Raw genomic sequence first — 21,300 nt, 5'->3', positions numbered from 1 at the left:
CAGTATTTTTGTAACCAGAAACTACACTAATTAGACACATCATTTAGTTTGTTAAGTTCTACCTGAAAACATGCCATTTTAAGTAAAATCCTAAACACATAACTCTCAAGTTCTATGGTTTAACAATCAAGTCCTACTGAAGCAGCACAGATTTCCTTTCACAAGCGCAGGCCAGCAACAAGACAAGCTGCAGTCTGTCAAACAAGTCCCCAAGTTCTTCTCAAGAACACCAAGGAGTTGCCAGAGAGGTTACACAGTGGCCTTGATCTTTATTTTTCTTTACCTGGAATTCTACAAATTCTGAAATTGATCAATAGATTTATCTTGTTTAATAAACAGCACCAGTCGTGCCCACTGATACAATTCAAACCTGACTTTCTCAGTTCTCAAGTTTATTATGAAAACACTGCGGTGACTTGTGCAGTACATCATCTTACAGGAGGGAGACAGTTCTGTTCAAAACAACTCACCAGGTTTTCTGACAGTAACAAAGAACAACGCGGGGCCGAGATTTGAGAAGGGAGAAACTGAGTGCAGAGAAATCATACAATTAAATTAATAGTATCCCTGAAAGAACACAACAAGAGGGGAGGCCTTGGTACTCATTTAAAAATGTTCATTAAGCTCCAATGATTGTTTGCTATCCTCATCTACAGTCATGCTGAGTAAGCTACAGCTAAGTGGAAGTCAACTGGACTCACAGGTGTTAATGTTACATCCTAGATCTGCAGTCTCTCAAGAAAGCAAAAGTAACTACAAATAGCGCTATGCCAGAAACTGGATTCTTGACCAACAATGTCGCGTCAGCATGCAATGAACTGGTTCATTCTAAAGTGGTCACGGCTGTTGATGACAAGAGGCTTTGTATTTTATATGGCACATCTTTTGGTCCGTGTGGAAACAAGTTTGAATGTTAACTATTTCTGACACTTTGGAGTTACTGCTGCTCTTCCCGATTCCATTAGGTCAACAGACGGTGTTCATGGCAATACTGTACAAGGTTAAACTTTCATTACAGGAAGTAGTCTGGGGTACGACGAGTGACATGTGGCTCGCCTCTACGAGGTGCTGGATCGAACTGCAAGCTGAAAAGCAAAATACGATTTCACTGTTTTTATGAAGACACTCATGTATTTATTAAAATTAAGATCTTCTGTTTTTCAATTTTTATGGTCTATTCCCTATCCAGTTTCAATATATTTTAAAAGAATAGAATCCAACTTTAATAGAGCTAGGTATACTGGGGCACAGCTCTAACATCAGCACTTGGCAGGCAGAGGCCCCAGTGGATCGATAGAGCTCTGGGCTGACTAAAACCATATAGCAAAATCTGTTTCAAGTTGCTGGTTTATTTTGGGGTCAGGGACTGCTGCTCACACATGGTTAGTTTTAATTTTTTTTTTTTTGGTTCTTTTTTTTCGGAGCTGGGGACCGAACCCAGGGCCTTGCGCTTCCTAGGTAAGCGCTCTACCACTGAGCTAAATCCCCAGCCCCGGTTAGTTTTAATTAATCTGACACAGAGAATCATCATCTGGGAACAGTTCCAACTGAGGACTAGACTTATCTAAATCAGGTTAACCTGTGAGCATGTGTGTGGAAGACTGTCTTACCAGGTTCGGGAACACCAAGCCCGCTGTGGCTGTTACCATTCCCTAGGCGGGGAGCCCTGACCTGTTTACCTGTTTAAGAATGAAGAAGGCTAAGGGAACAGCAGCAGCAGCAGCAGCAGCATGCAAGGGCACACACACACACCAGCTTTGCCTTTTGGTTTTGAGTCATGGCTTCTTTTTTTTTTTCTTTTTTCTTTTTTTCGGAGCTGGGGACCGAACCCAGGGCCTTGCGCTTACTAGGCAAGCGCTCTACCACTGAGCTAAATCCCCAACCCGAGTCATGGCTTCTTGATAAAGCCACTGGAACTCTATAGAAACCCCCCTGTCTCAGGTGGAATGTAGTATTACATCTAGGCTGTGGATGTTATTTGAGGAGCACTTTTAGTTCCAGCCTCAACCTCCCTCAAGGGTGGACTATAAACTAGGACTATAGGCTGAACAACTGTTCCCCTATTCCTACATTGTTTTCAGACACAAGGATGTCCTTAACTTTGCAACCCTCTTGCCTTTGCCTCAGTCTCCCAAACGCTAAGATTATAGCTTTGAACATGGGTTATAACTGTACTTCAAAAAGAGCCAACTTTAGTCTGCAAGGTTACTTTTTCACACATTGGGGCCCCTTCTATAGTAAGATCACTTAAAGTAAAAATATGTGTTTAAAAGTTGGAAGATCGATGAGTGTAGTAACATAGGTCTTTTGTACTAGCAACTGGGAGGCAGATGGATCTCTGTGAGTTCAAGGCCAGCCTGGTCTACACATTGAATTCCAGGACAATCAGAGCTATATAGAGACCCTGTTACAAACAAACAAAAAATTGAAGACCTGGTAATTCATACCAGGCTCCAATCAAGAGAAACTAGTTTCTGTTATGTGTAGATCCATTCCCACAAAAATTTAGTCAAAAGTCAACCAGTGCTCTGGTTTAAGCAGAGTTGGACAACACAGAGCTAGCTCAGAGCAGATACTTACAAAGAATACTTAAGAGTGTCATCAAGTTCCATGATTGCAGCTTGGTTACCACAACGATAGCAATAGTTTGGAGCACTGAAAATTGTTACTACATTCCGGTCATGGCACCAGTTATATCCCTATAAAAAAAGAGACAGAAAAAAAATTACCTACTTACCCACATAGGTGTTGCTAAAAATAAAATTTTTTTGTTTTATGTAAGTACACTGTTACCGTCTTCAGATACACCAGAAGAGGGCATCGGATCCCATTACAGATGGTTGTGAGCCACCATGTGGTTGCTGAGAATTGAACTCAGGACCTCTGGAAGAGCAGCCAGTGCTAAGCCATCTTTCCAGCTCCATTTTTGTTTTGTCTTGTCTTGTTTTAAGCATTTAAAAACAAACCAGGAATGGTGGCAAACACCTTCAATCTCAGAAGGCAGGTGAATCTCTAGTTTGAGGCCAGCTTAGTTTACATGGAGACCAACCAAATCATCTTAAATATTATCCATCAAATGCAACTATAAATAAACTCGTCTCTCACTGACATGACCTTGTGATGGTTTGCATATGCTTGGCCCAAAGAGTGGCATTAGTAGAAGGTGTGGACTGGTTCAAGTAGGTGTGCCACTCACTGTGGCTTTAAGACCCTCATCCTAGCTACCTAGAAGCCAGTATTCTAGAAGCAGCCTTCAGATGAAGGTATAGAATTCTCAGCTCCTCCTGCAACATGCCTGCCTAGATGCTGTCATGTTCCTGTCTTGATGATAATGGACTGAACCTCTGGACCTATAAACCAGCCTCAATGAAATGTTGTCCTTGTAAAAGTTGCCTTGGCCATGGTGTCTGCAGAGCAGTAAAACCCTAGCTAAGACAGACCTTAAACTTGGTTTTAAAATGAACTGTTCTTGGAGATAGGGTCTCACTTTGCAGTCTAGGCTGGTCTGGATTACAAGGCAGTTTGGCTGCAGCCTTACCAACCAACCAACCAACCAACCAGCAAACTAGCTAACTAATGAACCAACAAGGCATTCACCACTGTGCTTGGCTGACCACCAGTACTGGCAACAAACTCTAGCACAAGAGATTGCCCACCGCCATAGTTTGAATGTTCCATTTCCTCATTCTCAAAGTATGGTAGCCAATGTTTCAAGGTAAGAACCCTACCAGAGCAAAGGCTTCTTTTAAATCACATACAAGCCAGTTAGCCAAAGAACATCAACATTTTAATCTTTCTTTTCCTACACAGAGACATACTAGATAAATGTGGAACAAGCCACCACAATATACTATACCCTTCTCCATGGCTCCACATCTTCACCCTCTCATCATCACATCATTAAGTCCCCTGAGTTATTAAGAACCTGAAGAAACAGTAAGTGGATGCCCACTATCAACCACAGACCTGACTTTCATTTGACTTAAGAGGGTTTAGCTCAGTGGCTGACTCTTCAGGAATAAAGAATATCTCACTGACGGTAACAGAAAGGAACTCCTTTCCTTCAGGTACCACAAGTAATTTGACAGGTTTCAAGAAAAGAACATACCTCCATCACCAGCTGGTGAGCTCTGGACACCAACGTGAGGCCATTGGCATGATTAAATGTCTCAGAAATATCTTGGCCAAAGGTATAACCAGCTCCCCGAGGAGATATCCCCCAGCCACCACGGTCATCTGGATCTGACCACAGCAAGTCACACATTGGACCCTAAAAGGCAGGTACACGTTATAAACTGACTTCCAAATGTGGAAATCTTCATTTGATAATTCACCAGAAGCAACAACACTCTACAAAATCACATTCTGAGTATGCCTGCTGAACACAGCTTGAATTTTGCAGTTAGGGCATCTCTGAAATGAAAAGCAATTCCCACAAGGCACAGCGCGCTCAATAGCTTGTCTCATCTGCCTGTGTATCCAAATTTCATTACTAGACAGATGGGTAGTGGTGATGACAAGGAAATCTTCTTAATTTTAATGAGCAATGGTAAGGGGCTGATGTAATTTCATTTTGAAAACACTAGTCAACATATGATAAATTATGCTATAACTAAATAATTTTTGTTCTTCCTAAAGAGTTTCTGAGAATTTATCAAAGTCATACCTCATGAGGAACTTCTTGTAGGCGATCAAGTGCTCGGATGTGATCCAGTGTGTCTATGGATGGTGAAAGACCACCATGTAGACAGAAGATCTAAAAAGATTGATTACAAATGGTGACAATACCGAAAATCTTTGGACTACACTTTAGCAGGAACCCCCAAATTTTAGCTACATCAGTTCTAAGCTCTCCGCTTCACTGAGGATGGAACTCTGAAGAACTGGCTGTTGTTCTGCCCCAATCCCAACTACCAATTGTGTCTTCTTGTTCCTGACCAACCATCATCACTTGAGGTTCCTTCGACAAAGTGTTTCTCTAGCTACCCAGTCCCTCCAGAGACTGACAGTCATCCGCATACTCAGGGCTGGCAAACAATCCCTTATATCTCCCAGATCCCTCTGCAAACGCCCCCAAGGCTGAACGGACTACATTTTCCACCCCCATGATCCTATCCTGACAGTTCAGCACATAGAAAAAAGATTATCAGTTTTACTAAAAAGTATCCCAAAGGGATACAGATGTCACTATGGAAAACTGGTGCCTGCTAAACGCCAAGAGAGCAGATGACTGGAGAAAGGACACCAGCAGTGAGTTTTATGGTACACACACCTGCCCATCCACCAAGGCAGTGAGAGGAAGGTAGTCAAAAAGGTCTGTGAAGTATTTCCAAACATTTGCATTTCCGTATTTCCTTAAACACTCATCGTAGAAACCATAAACTTGTGTGATCTGTCTGCTCTCGTGATTCCCTCGGAGTATGGTGATACGCTCTCGGTAACGAACCTAAGGAAAACGAACCACAGATGCTAGTTCTTGAAGGAAAAAAAAAAGGCAATAGACATTTCATAAAACTATAGGGGAATCCAGAGTTCCAATTGAGAGGAAAAGGAGGGATTAAGAAGTACATATCTCTAAACTTCGATGAACTGAAATTAGATTATAAGCTTTTTTAAAATTAATTAAAGCCAAGGATCTGTTTTGATGCATTTGTTCAGACACCACTTAAGATCGGACAACCATTCCCAGTGTTCATTTGCTAAGGCTGCCATTAGTCTTAGAGCGGGCTCATACACTACAGGGGTGCTTGTCCTCCATGGTGTCAGCAGAGCTGGGATCTTCTTCATTTATAGACAGCTGCTTTCTCCATGTAGTCTCCCATCTTCTTCCCTATGTTCATGCACACCTGGAGGCCAGAGGACAAACTTGGGTGCCATCCTCAGAAATGGCCACCTACCTCCTTAGAGACAGTGTCTCACTGGCCTGGAGCTCATTAGACTAAGCTAGCTGATCAGTGAGTGTCAGGATTCCTGTCTCTGCCTCCTTAGGGCTAGAATTATAGATGGACAGTCACACTCTGGTGTACAGGGAATTAGGATTTGGGGTTATGACATTTAGGAAGACAACCATGCATGCATTCTTAGTCCTTGGCACATAGAGTATGTTGTTGTTGTTTGTTTTTTGAGACAGGGTCTCACCATAGAGTCTTGGCTGATGAGTGCTTTCTACGTTGGATCAGACTACCACTGAACTAAGAGATCAGCTAGGTATATGAAGTAGTATTATGACCTCTTAAAGGGAGCCCTTTCCTTCCACCGAGTGGATGACGCTGAGCTTCTTTCAGGGTATCTGGAGTCATTGCACAAACTGCCCACCATCTACTCAGAACTCTCCACTTAATAATTCGATGCAACTCAGATACTAATCAAAGACAGTTCTGGCTGAAACTGCTTCTCTAATATTAATCACTGACAGCAAGTTTCTTGTTCAGAATATTCTGTGATAAAAATGAGAATGTTGCCTAGAAAAGGGTATAGAGGGGGTTGGGGGTTTAGCTCAGTGGTAGAGCGCTTGCCTAGCAGACGCAAGGCCCTGGGTTCGGTCCCCAGCTCCGGAAAAAAAAAAAGGGTATAGCTTTTCCCTCCTGAGGTAAAGCCAAGTAACACTTTAAGGCAGATGCTATTAGGTGATGTGTAATGCCTGCAAATTACTCCATGAGAACAAACTATTTAGTTTTTTGCTCACTCTGGACATTTAAATCAAATTCTTTTTCTAATATTAAAGGCAATATATTTTCTTCACAGAAATGTGATCCTTTCCTCTTAATTCTTCCTCAGTAGAATTCTCACAGGACTGTCAAATGATACAACCAGCATGGCTGGTTACACCCTCCTAATACGTCAAGGCAGCTGCTACAGCACTTCCATAGCCAATGTACCAAACTAAAACTTCTATTTGGTCGGGCTGCTAACACTTAAAAAAACCCAGGTTGGGGCTGGAGAGGTGGTTCAGTGGTTAAGAGCACTGACTGCTCTTCCAGAGGTCATGAGTGCAATTCCCAGCAACCACATGGTGGCTCACAACCATCTGTAATGGGATCTGGTGCCCTCTTCTGGCCTGCAGTAACATATGCAGGCAGAATGCTGTACATAAAATAAATAAATAAATCTTAAAAAAAAAACAACAACAACAACAACAAAAAAACCCAAAAAAACAAAAAAACAAAAACAAAAACAAAAAAAAAAAAACAAAAACAAAAAAACAAAAACAACCCAGGTGGACATAGTAGTGCACACTTTTAATCACAGCACTTGTAAGACAGAGGCAAGCTATGAACCCTGAGTTTGAGACTAGCTTGGTCTACATAGTGAGTTTCAGGACAGCCAGAGCTATGCATTGAGGTTGTTTCAAACAAACAAACAAACTAACTAACTCACTCCTGTGGTATCCCATTGCACTGTGTTCTGAACCATCTTCCTAGCTCCAAATGCAGACGTGGACACATTATTTTGCATTCCTAAATGTGGAAATTTGTTCTAAAATTAAGATTCAGATGAATCTATAAATCATGGTAGGAGAAGAACATCTCAGCTCTTACCCAGTTCAAAAGGCCCAAACAAAAAAAGTAAACTTACCTTAAGAGCTACAAGCAGTGTAACTGTTTCAACTGAGTAATATCCTCTGTCCACATAGTCTCCCATAAACAAGTAATTTGTATCTGGTGATTTACCACCAATTCTAAAGAGTTCCATGAGGTCATGAAATTGCCCATGCACATCTCCACACACAGTGACTGGACATCGAACCTCCTGAACATTAGATTCTTTTGTCAGGATTTCTTTAGCCTGCAGATGAAGAAAAAATAAAGCAATACATTAAATGGCACAAACAAAGATGTTTCTGTTCAAGAAACAGAACCTGTAAAATATGCAACACAAGAATGATATCAACATTTTTAATTAAATTATATTTATTTTTAAAAGGTTTATTTATGTTATCATGAGTACACTTGTTTTCAAACACACCAGAAGAGGGCAGCAGATCCCATTACAGATGGTTGTGAGCCACCATATGGTTGGTTGCTAGGAATTGAACTCAGGACCTCTGGAAGAATAGTTAGTGCTCTTAACTGTTAAGCTATCTCTCCAGCCCCATCATTTTTAATTTTAAAAATTACACTTTGTGCGCACTATGTGGGTTCTAGTAATCAAATCCAGGTTCTCAGGTTTGCTGGCAAGGGACTTAGTCATCTCACTAGCCAACTGGCTATATATGGTTACACTCTATCCATTAGCTACCTTATAGTGGACATCTAGAGACTATGTACCAAGATTACATTCAGCGATCATCATCAATTTGTAAAGGCTATCAAATTTCCATCTCAATAGAATAATGAAGACATCAGTAGCATCCACACAAGATCAAGGAAAATGAACAAGACCTGGGCTGAGATGACTCACTGGCTGCGATTTCAAAGTCAATTCTCAGCACCTATATGGTTGCTCACACCTATCTGTAGTTCTAGGTGATCCAATAGCTACTCTGGCCTTTAAGAGCACTGCACAGAAGTGGCACAGAGAAATACATACAGGTAAGTAAATTAATTTAAAGGAGGGGGAGAAAAAGAGCACCTAATGCTAGCTGCTCAGGCTTTCAGGGTTCCTGGTCTTGGATTTTTTTGGAGGTTAAGACATTTAATCCCTCCCCCCATTTCATTCTATTTCTTTATAAAGAAATATAAAGTTCTCATCTTAAAATATCCAATGTAGCATACATACATTCTAGGCTGCTACATTTAGAAACTATCGTTCAGTCAACAGACAACTATGTATGCTAAAAATGTATGCTAGAAGACAATTCTATTTTATACCATCTGAGTGATTCCACCCCGTGCTAGACACTGGTGTGCCAAACGGGTCATTCCCACGGCAAAGAAGATAAAGGCTGTAGTTGGGAGAAAAAAGAGAACAGACTGAACAAACAAGACCGAGTATGAGGAAGGAAAGGCAGACCATTTTAATTAGATATGCAACCAATTGCCCATACTGAACTTTAGCTATCCTATACATAATTCCAGCAGTGAGGGCCGGCCTGGACGATTACTTATGGAGATCCTCTGTCAAAAGTAACATCCAAACCCCACTTAGAGAAAAAAGATGCCTACTGGTAACAATTTAACATTAGCACAGTTTAAGATGAAGGAAACCTGAGTTACACGTTTGAGACACAGGTCTCTCTGCTTTATTCCCTAAAGCTGCAATCTTTGAAAATGGAGTCTGTCAGTAATACTGAAGGGCTCCCCCACCCCCAATCTACCCATACTATCCTAAATACAATCATGTTGAAGAGTTACTATTTTTTACTCTCCAAAGATTTTGGGGAGCCTATTTCTAGATATCCTCCAAGATTAGAAGACTATTTTCAATTTAAAAGAAATACTTCTTAGCCAAAAAGGATGTATTTGTTTTTAAAAGGCACACACAACACTAAATATCCCTATAAATCACAACCATTTTCGAGGTGAAATAACCACCAGTGGCATTTTGTGGTGTTTTCTCCAACTTTAAACCTGTCACACATGTTGCTTACAGAAACTAGTAGTTTCCTTTGCCTCTAGAACTAACGTCTTTGGCAGCCTACTTTTTAAACAAACATGCCTCTCCCAGTTCTTTTTTTTTTTTCCGGAGCTGGGGACCGAACCCAGGGCCTTGCACTTCCTAGGCAAGCGCTCTACCACTGAGCTAAATCCCCAACCCCACCTCTCCCAGTTCTTAATGCAGAGTCAGACCCCATTGAATTCTTGGTGAATATAGAGATTCCCTAACTACAGTCAAAGGAGGTGTACAATGAGGTCACAGCAATATGTCTCCTAGGATTTGTTCCTACACGTACCATCTAGAGCTCTATTCTCAGGAGCAGATACTTACTCATGTTGTCCAGTAAATTGCATGTTTAACGTCAGCACTATCATAGTGAAAATGAAAAGAATGAGCATTATGGGAAAGTCTTTAACTTCTAAATCCGGGAAAGTTAAGACCAGCAAGATGGCTTAGAGGATAAAAGTGCTTACCACTAACTCCAATAATCTGAATTTGATCAAAACAGCAAATTAAGGGGTTGGGGATTTAGCTCAGTGGTAGAGTGCTTGCCTAGGAAGCACAAGGCCCTGGGTTTGGTCCCCAGCTCCGAAAAAAAAAAAGAACAAAAAAAAAAAAAAAACAGCAAATTAAAAAAAAAATTTAAACAGTAAGTAAATTTGAGAAAGTCAGTTAGGTCTTTCTCTTCCTGCCCTGGCCAAATTTCAGAAAACAGTAATGATTTAACATAGGAAAAAGTAGTGGTATATATCAGATGTAATCAAGCCATCTATTAAAAAAGTTTTAACAGGGGCTGGAGAGCTGGCTTAGCAGTAAAGGAGTTTTGCTACCAAACCTGATGATGTACTTGCACACTTTAATAACATATGGCTTTAAAAAAAAAAAAAAAAGGAGATTTTTATGGGGCCGGAGAGATCATTTCAGTAATGGTTAAAGAGCGTCAGCTGCTCTTCTAGGATCCAGGTTCAATTCCCAGAACCCCACACGGCAGCTTTCAACTGTTTCTAACTCCAGTTCCAAGTGACCCAATACCTCATACAGACATACATGCAGGCAAAATGCCAATGCGCATTAAAAAAAAAAAAACTTTGTGTATTTTTATGTGTTTGTATGCCACATATGTATAAATATCCACAGAAACCAAAAGAGGGCATCAAATCTACTGAAATTAAAGTCACATCACAGGTGGCTGTGAGCCACCAGACATAGACAATGAGAGCTGAATCTGAGCCTCTGGAAGAGCAACAAGTGTTCTTAATTGCTGAGCCATCTCTTTAGTGCTAGATACACAAAAACAAAAGAGCAAACTTACAAAGAATTGGCTTTATATGTGATTTTTATATCTTGTCAATTTGTCAACACTAAGATCACTTTAAATGTCAAGACAATAAAGGCTATAGAGATACTACTGTGCACTGAAAACTAAGAGACATGAGTCCGAGGGCTGGACTGAAGAACCTTCATGATCTTTCAAACCTTTACACTATGTATGTATGTATGTATGTATGTATGTATGTATGTATGTATGTATGTATGTATGTTTGTTTGTTTGTTTGTTTTTTAGAGACAGGGTTTCTGTGTAGCCTTGGCTGTCCTGAAACTCCCTTGGTAGACTAACCAGGCTTGCCTTAAACTCAAGATATCTGCCTGCCTCTACCTCCTGAGTGGTGCCCAGCAGTTTTATTTATTTTGTTAAGTCAAGGTCTCTCTATGTATACCAGGCTGGCCTCCAATTCAGCCTTTGCTCAGTACTGAGATTAAGAGTAAGAACTACCCCACCCAGCCTCTACAGACCTTAATGGAACCAACCACAGACAGACTGTAGGCCTTCATCAATCTGCTTTCAAAGTTGGATATAATACAACTTTTAATTTGGTAGAACTTTTCAAAATAATTTGATTAGTGTTAGAACACTGGAGTGTTTAAAATGGTCCATTTTCACACTACCATTTTTACTCTTGTACCTAAAGCAAAAGAAAGCATTTTTAAAAAAATTATCACATTTACGTAGTAGAAGCAGAGGGGGGAGACACACTTGTGAGTCATGGTAAGCATGCATTCAACACTCAATGTATGGAAGTCTCTCTTCCCATCATGTGTTGCCTGGGATCAAAGTAGGCAGCCAGGCTTCGTAACTGACACCTTAAACCTCTGAGCCACCTCACTGAACCCCCTTTTGCTTCCACCAAAACATTTTGCCCAGGCTGGTGTGGTGATGCAGACACTGAGGGGGAGGCAGATGGATCTCTGTGATTCTGGTCTATTTAACTATTCCAAGGCAGTCAGAGCTACATAGTAGAGACCCTGTGTGGAAAAACAAAACCCCAGCCTTCAAATTTCTCTGCTGATAACACTTACAATAACAAACAGAGAAATGAACACAACAAACCCCTTTAATCCTAACATTTGGGAGGCAGAGGCAGGTGAACTTCTGAGTTTGAGGACAGTTTCAGAACAGCTGGGGCTACACAGAGAAACCTTAACAAACAAACAAACAAACAAACACAAAAATAAAACAAAACCCATAAAGTTTAAAAAAATAATGTAATTTAGTACCATAACAATTGAGTCATCAGAACCCTTCTGAAATTCAAATAACAAAGATTGAACATTCAATTCCAAGAAAAAAAATTAATAGAACTCCCTATAATAAGGTTAAAACTAGAAACAGTCTATTAAACAAGACCTTATTGTCAGCCTGCTATACGTTACCTATAGACTGGATATTCTTAAATATGGGCCACTCCAACCATCAAATAAGATGACAGAAAAGCAGGCTTGTTTGTGTGAAGTAGACCTTGTAACCCATCCAGGGCAGATTGTTCAAAGACAATAATTTAAAAACAAAACAAAGCAAACAAATAAAATAAAACCCCGACCACATACTCATCATTTCTTTGATAGGCAGATAGTTTTGTCATTTCTAGTTAACTTATACTATAGAAAAGGTCACCCTCTTTCCTAAATACTTAGCCGAGGACTGAAAAGATGGCTCAGTGGTTAAGACTGCTCTTCCCGAAGTTCTGAGTTAATTCCCAGCAACCATATGGTAGCCACAACCATCTGTAATGGGATCTGAGGCCCTCTGTTGGTGTGTCTGAAGACAGTGACAGTGTATTCACATAAAATAAATAAATCTTTAAGACTGGCTGACTTAGAAGCACATGACCCCAACTCCAGCTATTCATCAAAATGACAAGGAAAGCAACAGAACTTGTTCTTGCCATCCCAGAAACCAAATCCAGGGCTTTGAAAACAAAAAGGCAGTGCTGAGATATCCACAACCATGTGGATCTCTCACCTTCCCCTACCTTCCAGCAGCCCACGAAGATATAGTTTTTATAGGTAGCCAAACACCCTCAGAACAGCCCCAAAGAAGGAGCAAGCATGCACACAGTAGACCACCATTATCAAGCTCTCCTTAACACACTTGTGCTCCTTATGGACACCAAGGCCCAACTAAGCAGTAAATCCGAAACTGGGCCAAACCCCCACCAAGGGAAAGCTATGCTCGGCTGCCTCATAACCAAGATATGCTCTGGAGGGAAATTCAATACAGCTCACTGGACGGTCAATAATATGCTTTATTATAGACATTCTGTATTTCTCAGATTCTGCCCTTGGGCAGTCTCTAGAAGGAGACATTAACCATCAATCACGTAAAAAAGCTAACATTAGTTTTAATGTTTGTCAGGGCAAGATAACTCAGCAGGTAAGGGTTTTTGTTGCCAAGCCTGGGAAAACCCAATTCAACCTCTGGGCCCCATTTGGCAGAGGTAGAGAACCAACTTCTACCTTCAATGCCCTATAAACAAAACTTTCTTTCTTGGTTCCAAAAGCTGTGCTGGGAATTAAAGGTAAGCATCACCACACAGCTGAAACTTTACTATTATTTAGAGTGAAAAGTTAAACTAGTAAGTCTGTGTAGAGGTATGCCATGAAGACAAAATTCAGCAGTGAAGGCCTAAGGTGCTGACCAACTAACTGAACACAAAACAGAAGTACAACCAGATCTGCAGAGCCTTTGTGAACTCAACTTCCCAAGTACCCCTATCCAGGTAAACTACTGGGGCAGTCTGGAGCCAAAGCTGCAGCCTTTTGCTCTGTCCCGACACAAGGGTAAGATATCTGCAAGATAATCATTAACCAGAAAACATAAAATATGGACTTAAAAAACCTCCACCTATAAACAGGAAGGAGAGAGGATGGAGGAGCAACCAGCTAACTGGTCAACTAGTTCAAATATCCAGGACTCAGACACATACTCTCTCCACTGTGTTCACCCTTCCAATATAGAACCCAACTTTATAAATAAGTAAAAAACCTGGCTGAAGAGATAGCTCAGCAGTTAAGAGGGATGACTGCTCTTCCAGAGGTCCTGAGTTCAATTCCCAGCAACCACATGGTGGCTCACAACCATCTGTAATGGGGTCTGATGTCCTGTTCCAATGTGTCTGAAGACAGCTACAGTGTATTCATATATGTAAAATAAACAAATTAAAAAAATAAATACATAGGGGTGGAGAGATGGCTCAGTGGTCAAGAACACTGACTACTTTTCCAGAGGTTCTGAGTTCAATCCCCAGCAACTCCATGGTGTCTCACATCTATAATGGGATCCAATGCCCTCTTCTGGTGTGTCTGAAGACATAGACAGTATACTCACATACATAAAATTAAAAGGGGCTGGAGAGATGGCTCAGCAGTTAAGAGCACTGAATGCTCTTCCAGAGGTCCTGAGTTCAAATCCCAGCAACCACATGGTGGCTCACAACCATCTATAATGGGATCTGATGCCCTCTTCTGGCGTGTCTGAAGACAGCTACAGTGTACTTAATAAATAAATATATCTTTTAAAAAATTTCAAAAATACATAAAAATAAATAGGTAAAACCACTGTACTGTGAAGAAATGAAGCAGTTGATCCCAGATTGTTGAAGTCACCTCTCACCCCCATAACTGGCAGTTTTCTAGCTCTCTCTTCTTCCCCCTACCCCACTCCTATAAAGAAAGCTATTTAAACAATGACACCACCAACAAAACATTCCCCCTCCTAAACCCAGTTCAGCCCACAGCAAAGGAATAAGAGGATGGCTTTTCCAAAGACGATTTCTTATTTTTTTTAAAGGAAATAAGAACGAACGAACGAAAGAGAATGAACATCATAGTAGCAACAAAGTGCTGCTGGTCCCCTCACAAGACTCAACGTGCAATTCTGTGCTTACTTCTACACACTAAAAGGATACTTCACTGTTAACTGACATGACACAAATGTTGATTTATCAGACAATATAGAAATGAATGTTGTCACACTTATTCCTATAGGATGGGTCACTCCCTCTTTCTGCGGCTGGGTTTTGTGAGGGCCAGGCAGGTGCTATATGGCTGAACTATACATCCCTAGCTTTCTCTTCATTTGAGACAGGGTCTCAGGCTGGTATTGAACATGCAAATCCTTCTGCCTCACCTCTGAATAGTTGGGACTCTAAAGGGCCCATTATTCTTGCTACCACACAAGATCCACCTTCATGCTAAGTAGTTAGACAGAATTATGAACTTTCAGCAGAGAGCAGGGAGGACGTAAGAACCAGCATGTGAACATAGTTCTCATTCAGTTAATCCTAGATGCCACATCACTCTGTCAGCAGCACACGGAACACACTCACAGGTATGTGGAAGTTTTGGAGATTAAAAGAATAGCATTTTATAAATGCCTATGGTAAAAAAAAAAATCAACAAAACACCTACCTTTATTAGAATGTTTTATAATTTATATTATGTGACAAATAAAATGCCCTATGATTTTCATCACACCTAATCTTATCTGAGGGACAAATGAAGCTAGCCACATGAAAATGAAAGAATCACTGTTTCCAGGAGAGGTGGGACAACACTATATGACATGAATGGAGCCCGGCAGCAGCAGGAACACAATGCTTCAGTTTACAGAATCACCAAGTATGCGGTTTATGCCGGACCAATCTACATGCAACTTTCTCCCTTACTACCTCAACAGGGCTCTGAAAGCAAGACGGGGGCGTTGGGATTAGAAGTCATTACCCCAAGGAACCTAACTCCAGACACTTAACCTTTCCAAGTCCTTGTTTTGTATCTACAAACAACAGTAACCATGCCCAAGTATAAGGAAAACAATCTAGCATGTCTCTCCCGCATGTCCTTAATATTTTAACTACTGCTATGGAAACAGCCAAACAGCCTTTTAAATTAATAAATATATTACTTTATATAAGAACTTAATCTTGGTAGTGGGAGAGATGGCTCAGCAGTTTAGAGCACTTGTTCTTGCAAAGGACCTGAGTTTTATTTCAAGTACCCACTTGGTGGCTTACAACCATCCATAATTCCTATCAACCTCCAAGAGGACCAGGCATGCACATGGTGCACATACATAGACACAGGCAAAATAAATCTTAAAAAGAAAAGAGAGAATGCAAACTTGGTCAAAAGTTTAGCTTAACAATGAGTGGTGATGACACATGTCCTTAATCCCAGCACTTAGGAAACAGGCAGGTAGATCTTTGAGTTCAAGGCCAGCCTGGTCTATAGAGTGAGTTCCAGGACAGTCAGGGAAAAACCCTGTCTCATTAATAAACAAACAAACAAACAAACAAACAAACCAACCAACCAACCAACCAGCTTATCAAATCAATAACAAGAAGTTTCCTTTTTCCATTCTCAAGTAACAAATGTTTAAACTAAATGACCTCATAGTGTCTGTCTATATTTGAGGCAGGACCTCTCTAATGTAACCCTGGCTATCCTCTAGCACAAAGATCTGCCTACCTGTTTCCCAAGTCCTGGCCGACCTAGAGCTTACTATATAGATTAGATTGGCCTTGAACTCACGGAAGTTCATCTGCCTCTTGGCCATCCTCCTGCATCAGCTTCTAGAGTGCTGGGAATTATAAGCACACATGACCATACTCAGCAAGTTGGTAGATTTACTCGTCTCAATCTGTCAATGGAACTGTGCCTAAGATGGAACTGCATGGGCTCACCCAAAACCCCAGCAAGGTGCACACACAGTAGGCCATCTTTATTTCTAATGAGTCAGCAACATGAAAACCACGCTCACCACTGTTATGATGCAGTTTGGACCCCCCCCCCCCCAGCTGAGGACCGAACCCAGGGCCTTGCACTCGCTAGGCAAGCGCTCTACCACTGAGCTAAATCCCCAAACCCCAGTTTGGATCTTTTCTGCTTGGAAGCAACACTGCTACTGTTGACATGCATACATTAAAATCCTAACATGTATACATATTGAGAAAAAGAGATCTAAGCTGACTAGCCTCACATCTGAGTTTCAGGAAGATGTGAAAATGCCGTTAAACTTCAGCCCTCACCCCATCTCAGAATGTAGTGTCTTAGAGTTCTCCCAAAGCAAACCTACTTGAGGGTCAGTGTCCTACTCATTTCCATAGTTTAGTTTCCTGTTGGGAATAAAGACACTCCAGCAAAAATAACTTTCAGCAGCTAGTTTAGTCTTGTTTTTTCCATCCTGAGACAGGGTTCTCTGTTTAGCCCTTGCTATCCCTGAACTTGGTCTGTAGATTAGAGATTCCCCTGAATGCTGGAATTAAAGGGGCACACCACTATGCCTGGCTTCAAGAGACAGGTTTTAGTTCACAGCCCTAGTTCATCACAGCAGGGAATTTGAGGGAGGTGCTCACATCACCTCATCAGAAACACAGCAATGAAGGCATGCATGCTTACACTGTTACATTTACTTGTGTGTATGCCTCAGAGGACAACCTGAAGTACATTCTTTCCACCATGTAGGTTCTATAAGGAAAGGGTCAAACTCAGGGCACTGGAGACTTTTCCCATAGGGATATTCCTTCACCCTCCACCCTTACACGGTTGAATACCCCTCCCTCCCATCTAGGGAATGGTGCCATCTACAGTGGGTGTATCTTCCCATCTCAACATAAATGAAGATGCTCCTAAAACATGCTCAGAGGCCAACCTGACTTAGATGAACATTCCTGAGACTTCCTATCCAGGTGACTCTAGAGCAGGTCTCTGGGGAGCCTGAACGACCTTTTCACACGGGCCACATACTGGATATACTGCACACTAGATATCCACAATTCAGAACAGCAGCAAAATTACAGTTATGAGGTAGCAACAAAATAGTTTTACGGATGGGGGTCACCGTAACACAACATGAGGAACTGTATTAAAGGGTCACAGCATTAGGAAGGCTGAGAACCACTGTTCTTTGAGTATCAATTTGACAATGCCAGCCTAGTCTTTCCAACTATGTTAAAAAGTTCCCTGAGAAAATGTACCAGGTATTCTTCATTGTTTTCTGGGTGCCTTCATAAGAGCATACAATCTTGGAGTATGTGTTTTAACTATCTTTAAGTACAGAAACGAGGACTACTCAGTTGGGAAAGGAAAAGTAATGGTGTCTGGGTCTAACAGTCCAATGAGTGGTCACACAAATGACTAGTCATCCAAGGTTCACATAAAGCCCTACACTCCGAGTCAGCAATTAGAGACTAAGACCTGGCAATATTTACTAAGTAATTTTTTAAAAAGCCTTATTTCTAAACCTTAAAAATACCAACCTTGGGGCTGGGGATTTAGCTCAGTGGTAGAGCGCTTACCTAGGAAGCGCAAGGCCCTGGGTTCGGTCCCCAGCTCCGAGGGAAAAAAAAAAAAAAAAAAAAAAAAACCCAACCTTGTTTGATGTGTGAGAAACAAAGATCAAAACACTAGAGATTCAAGTGGGACATTTGAATGGTATAGCGCACACACGTAATCCCAGCACTTGGGAAGCAGGGATAAAAGGAATGTCACAAGTTCAAAGCTACCCTGGCTACATAACCAGTACCAGGGCAGCCAGATACTTGGGAGAGAAGGAGGGAAGGGATAAACCTATATTTGGCTTAAACCTCAATCGTTCTCAGCATTTTCTGAAAAACTGTCATCAGAAAATATTCAAACTCAAGAATCTCCTTTTTACACCAAACCACAAAGAAATGAGCATTCTTTGTGCTCCAAAAATTCTTCCTGCTAACACAAATTACTAACATAATCCTTAATTCTCCACTAAAATTAGATGTTAAATTAACTCTGAAAAGAGAAGCTAAAATGGAGACGAACATTTTTCTAGTAGAAAATTGCACTAATTAAGACTTCAAAAATACAACATGACCCGGCAGCTGAACAACTCGCTTCCCCAATTCTTGGGGGAAACCAAAGGAATGAGATAACCTGAGATACTATCACTTCCAGGAGTGGACTAAACATCATGTCTGAAATAGAAAAATCGGCCAATATGGGGATTTCTACTACTGCTTGTAGTCACAAAAATACAATCCAAGAAACTTTTGCAACCAGAGAGGATAAAAAATTTGACTCTCTTCCCGTTTGTGTTGCTCATTCTAAAAATAAATGGCTCCATGCCAAGTACTTACACACAGAAGGGTTTCACACTACCCAATTTGAGTCAGCATATACATCATAAATTAAAGTGACACTGGATTTCCAATCCCAAAGCTCTTCATGTAGTATGACTCACCAAATCCTCCATTTGTCCAACTATGAAAACTTTATATTCCTCTCTTCACTACCACTATGACCTTCGTAGAAACTGGGTTACTGACTACCTTCATAATCGTTAAACACACACTTTAAACAGGGCTCTGAGGAAGCCGACGTGTGGAAAACCACACGAAAGCGATGTGACCTTTTTCCACAGGCGCTGGGGTCTGGCCTACAAGCCCGCCTGTGGGGGACCCTCAGGGCAGCGCCCGCTCCATGAAGCAAGCCGGAGTGCAAGCGCAATGCCTTTATTCCAGGAGTCCGGAACCCGTTCCCGGGCGCAAAGTACTGCCAGTCCTTAGCCGGGCCACGAAGGGTCCGGACCGCCCCGCTTCCCAGTGCCGGGCCGGGCCCGGCCCGGCGGCTCCGAAGCCCGGAGTCCGGCGCGCGGCGCCATTTTAGGCCGCGGTGGCGGCGCCATCCAATCAGCGCGCGGGAGGCGGGGGGCGCCGGGTCCCTCGCGAGTCGCCGCAGGCAGCGCCGGGCGCCGGTCTGCTAGATTCGAGGGGTCTGGTCTCCGTGCCGCCATGTTGCACCGTCCCCGCGGCCTCCTAATAGGAAGGCCCGGGCAGAGGCCGCACCTGGGCCTAGAGCAGCTCACCTTCTCGCAGAGGCTCTTGACCTGGGACTCGGAGAGCTGCTTGCACTCGTTCAGCTGCTCGATCCACTGGTCCAGCTCCTTGGTGAACAACTTCTCGTCCATGATGCCGCCCGCCCGAACCGGCTGCCGCTCTGCGCTGCTCCCGCGCCGCCGCCCGCACCCGGGCCACACGCACACGCCGCCGCCGCTCCCCGGGGTGCTTCCTGCGGCCCCAGGCGGCTGCTGGGCGCTGGCGCCGGCCCGCTGGCTCGCTCCGCAGTGCTCGGCCGCCGGCCGCTGTGCCTCCTCCTCCGCTCGCCCTAGCTCGGGACTCGGCTTTCTGTAATGGCGGCCGCCCGGCGTGGTGACGTCACGCCGGCGTCAGGGAGCCGCGGGGAGGGCGACGGAGTGGGGCCGGGACCCAGAGCTGCGCACTGTGGAGCCCAGGCGCAGGCGCAGCGAAGCTGACTGCCAAAGGAAGTGGCTTCGCTTTTGGGGCGTGGTCCTCCCGCGGGGAGGGTGGCGGGGGGGAAGGGAAGAAGCGAGTCGGAGCAAGCGCAGTGCTGGAAGCGGCGTACCCCGGTATTCCTGGAGCCCCAGGCTCAGCAGGGCGCCTGCGCAGACTTGGCGCATGAGCAGTCCGTGTAGGTGAGGTCTGGCTCCCTTTGACCTGTTGTTTCTGGAAGGCCGCTGGATGATACTTCTCAGATGTGGCCCGGGGTCTGGCAGCCTGATGACTAAAAGCAACCTTAAGGCGCTTTGTCCAGCAGCCATGGGAACCGCAAGGGAGCCCCACATCTTTGGGGACAAGAACCGACTCTTAGTGGCAGGCTGCCTGGAGTGACCTTCTCCACCTCTGGCCATTGCAGGCTCCTATAATTAGGTCATTCGTAGGCGAAGGAAGGTTTACCTGCTGGGATGTGTCGCCCGTGCACCTGACACCCCCAGCACACACCTGTCCCTGCACGATGGCGGGGCCGAAGTAGGCCTTCGATCCTGGCCTCATCCCAAGCCTAGCTTCCTCTCATGTGGCCTTCTGCACCCCTAGTGTGCACTTTCCTCCGAGTCCTGTGCCCACTGGAAACAATCTTGTCCTGCTTTCTAGAAGAACAAGCCAGGGCTGTGTTCTGATGCTGGTAGAAGCAACTACTGCGTGGTCTGTAAAGGAAGCTGATATTCTTAAGGATCGGCCTTTGACCTGGTTATAAATCTCTTCTGGGGCTTGTGAAACGTGTTCACACTGCACTGTCTTCATTTGAAGAGATACTTAGCTGTACAGAGCGTCAACTCTTGACCAGATTGGATGCTTAGAGGATAGAGGGGTTATGCAGCAAAAAGGGGCTGCTGCCCAGGTGGAGCTTGAACTTTCCTGGCTGGAAATGGAATGGATGGAATACACTGGTTTCCTCCATAGTTTGAGAGGTATAGAAGCCAAAGGATAGTTATCCATGAAGGTCAAGGCAAGAGCTGATCTAGCTCTACTGTGGGAAAGTCAAGCCTGTCACACACTGGAGAAGACACAGCTCAGAGGGTTCAGAAGACACCCTGACCCACAAGCTTTAGATGGCCTCAGTGGCCCCATCCACAAATGGCACTGATGAGAATCCTCT

General features: G+C 43.1%; 1 protein-coding gene across 3 annotated transcripts; it reads right to left on the bottom strand.

The window, feature by feature from the left end:
• Positions 1-249: 249 nt before the first annotated feature.
• Ppp2ca (protein phosphatase 2 catalytic subunit alpha) lies at positions 250-20,037 on the bottom strand. Of its 3 annotated transcripts, NM_001429961.1 has the most exons (8): positions 19,712-20,037; positions 8,811-8,884; positions 7,576-7,785; positions 5,273-5,446; positions 4,667-4,756; positions 4,109-4,270; positions 2,581-2,699; positions 250-1,085 (listed from the first exon to the last, which is right to left on the bottom strand). In NM_001429961.1, exons 2-8 carry the CDS (start codon positions 8,859-8,861, stop codon positions 1,013-1,015), a joined length of 879 nt encoding a protein of 292 aa, NP_001416890.1. In that variant the 5' UTR covers positions 8,862-8,884; positions 19,712-20,037; the 3' UTR covers positions 250-1,012.
• Positions 20,038-21,300: the final 1,263 nt, after the last annotated feature.

Source organism: Rattus norvegicus, chromosome 10 (genome assembly GCF_021556685.1).
Source record: "Rattus norvegicus strain SHRSP/BbbUtx chromosome 10, alternate assembly SHRSP_T2T, whole genome shotgun sequence".
Classification (NCBI taxonomy): Eukaryota; Metazoa; Chordata; class Mammalia; order Rodentia; family Muridae; genus Rattus; species Rattus norvegicus.
This window is presented reverse-complemented; position numbering and strand designations above follow the sequence as displayed.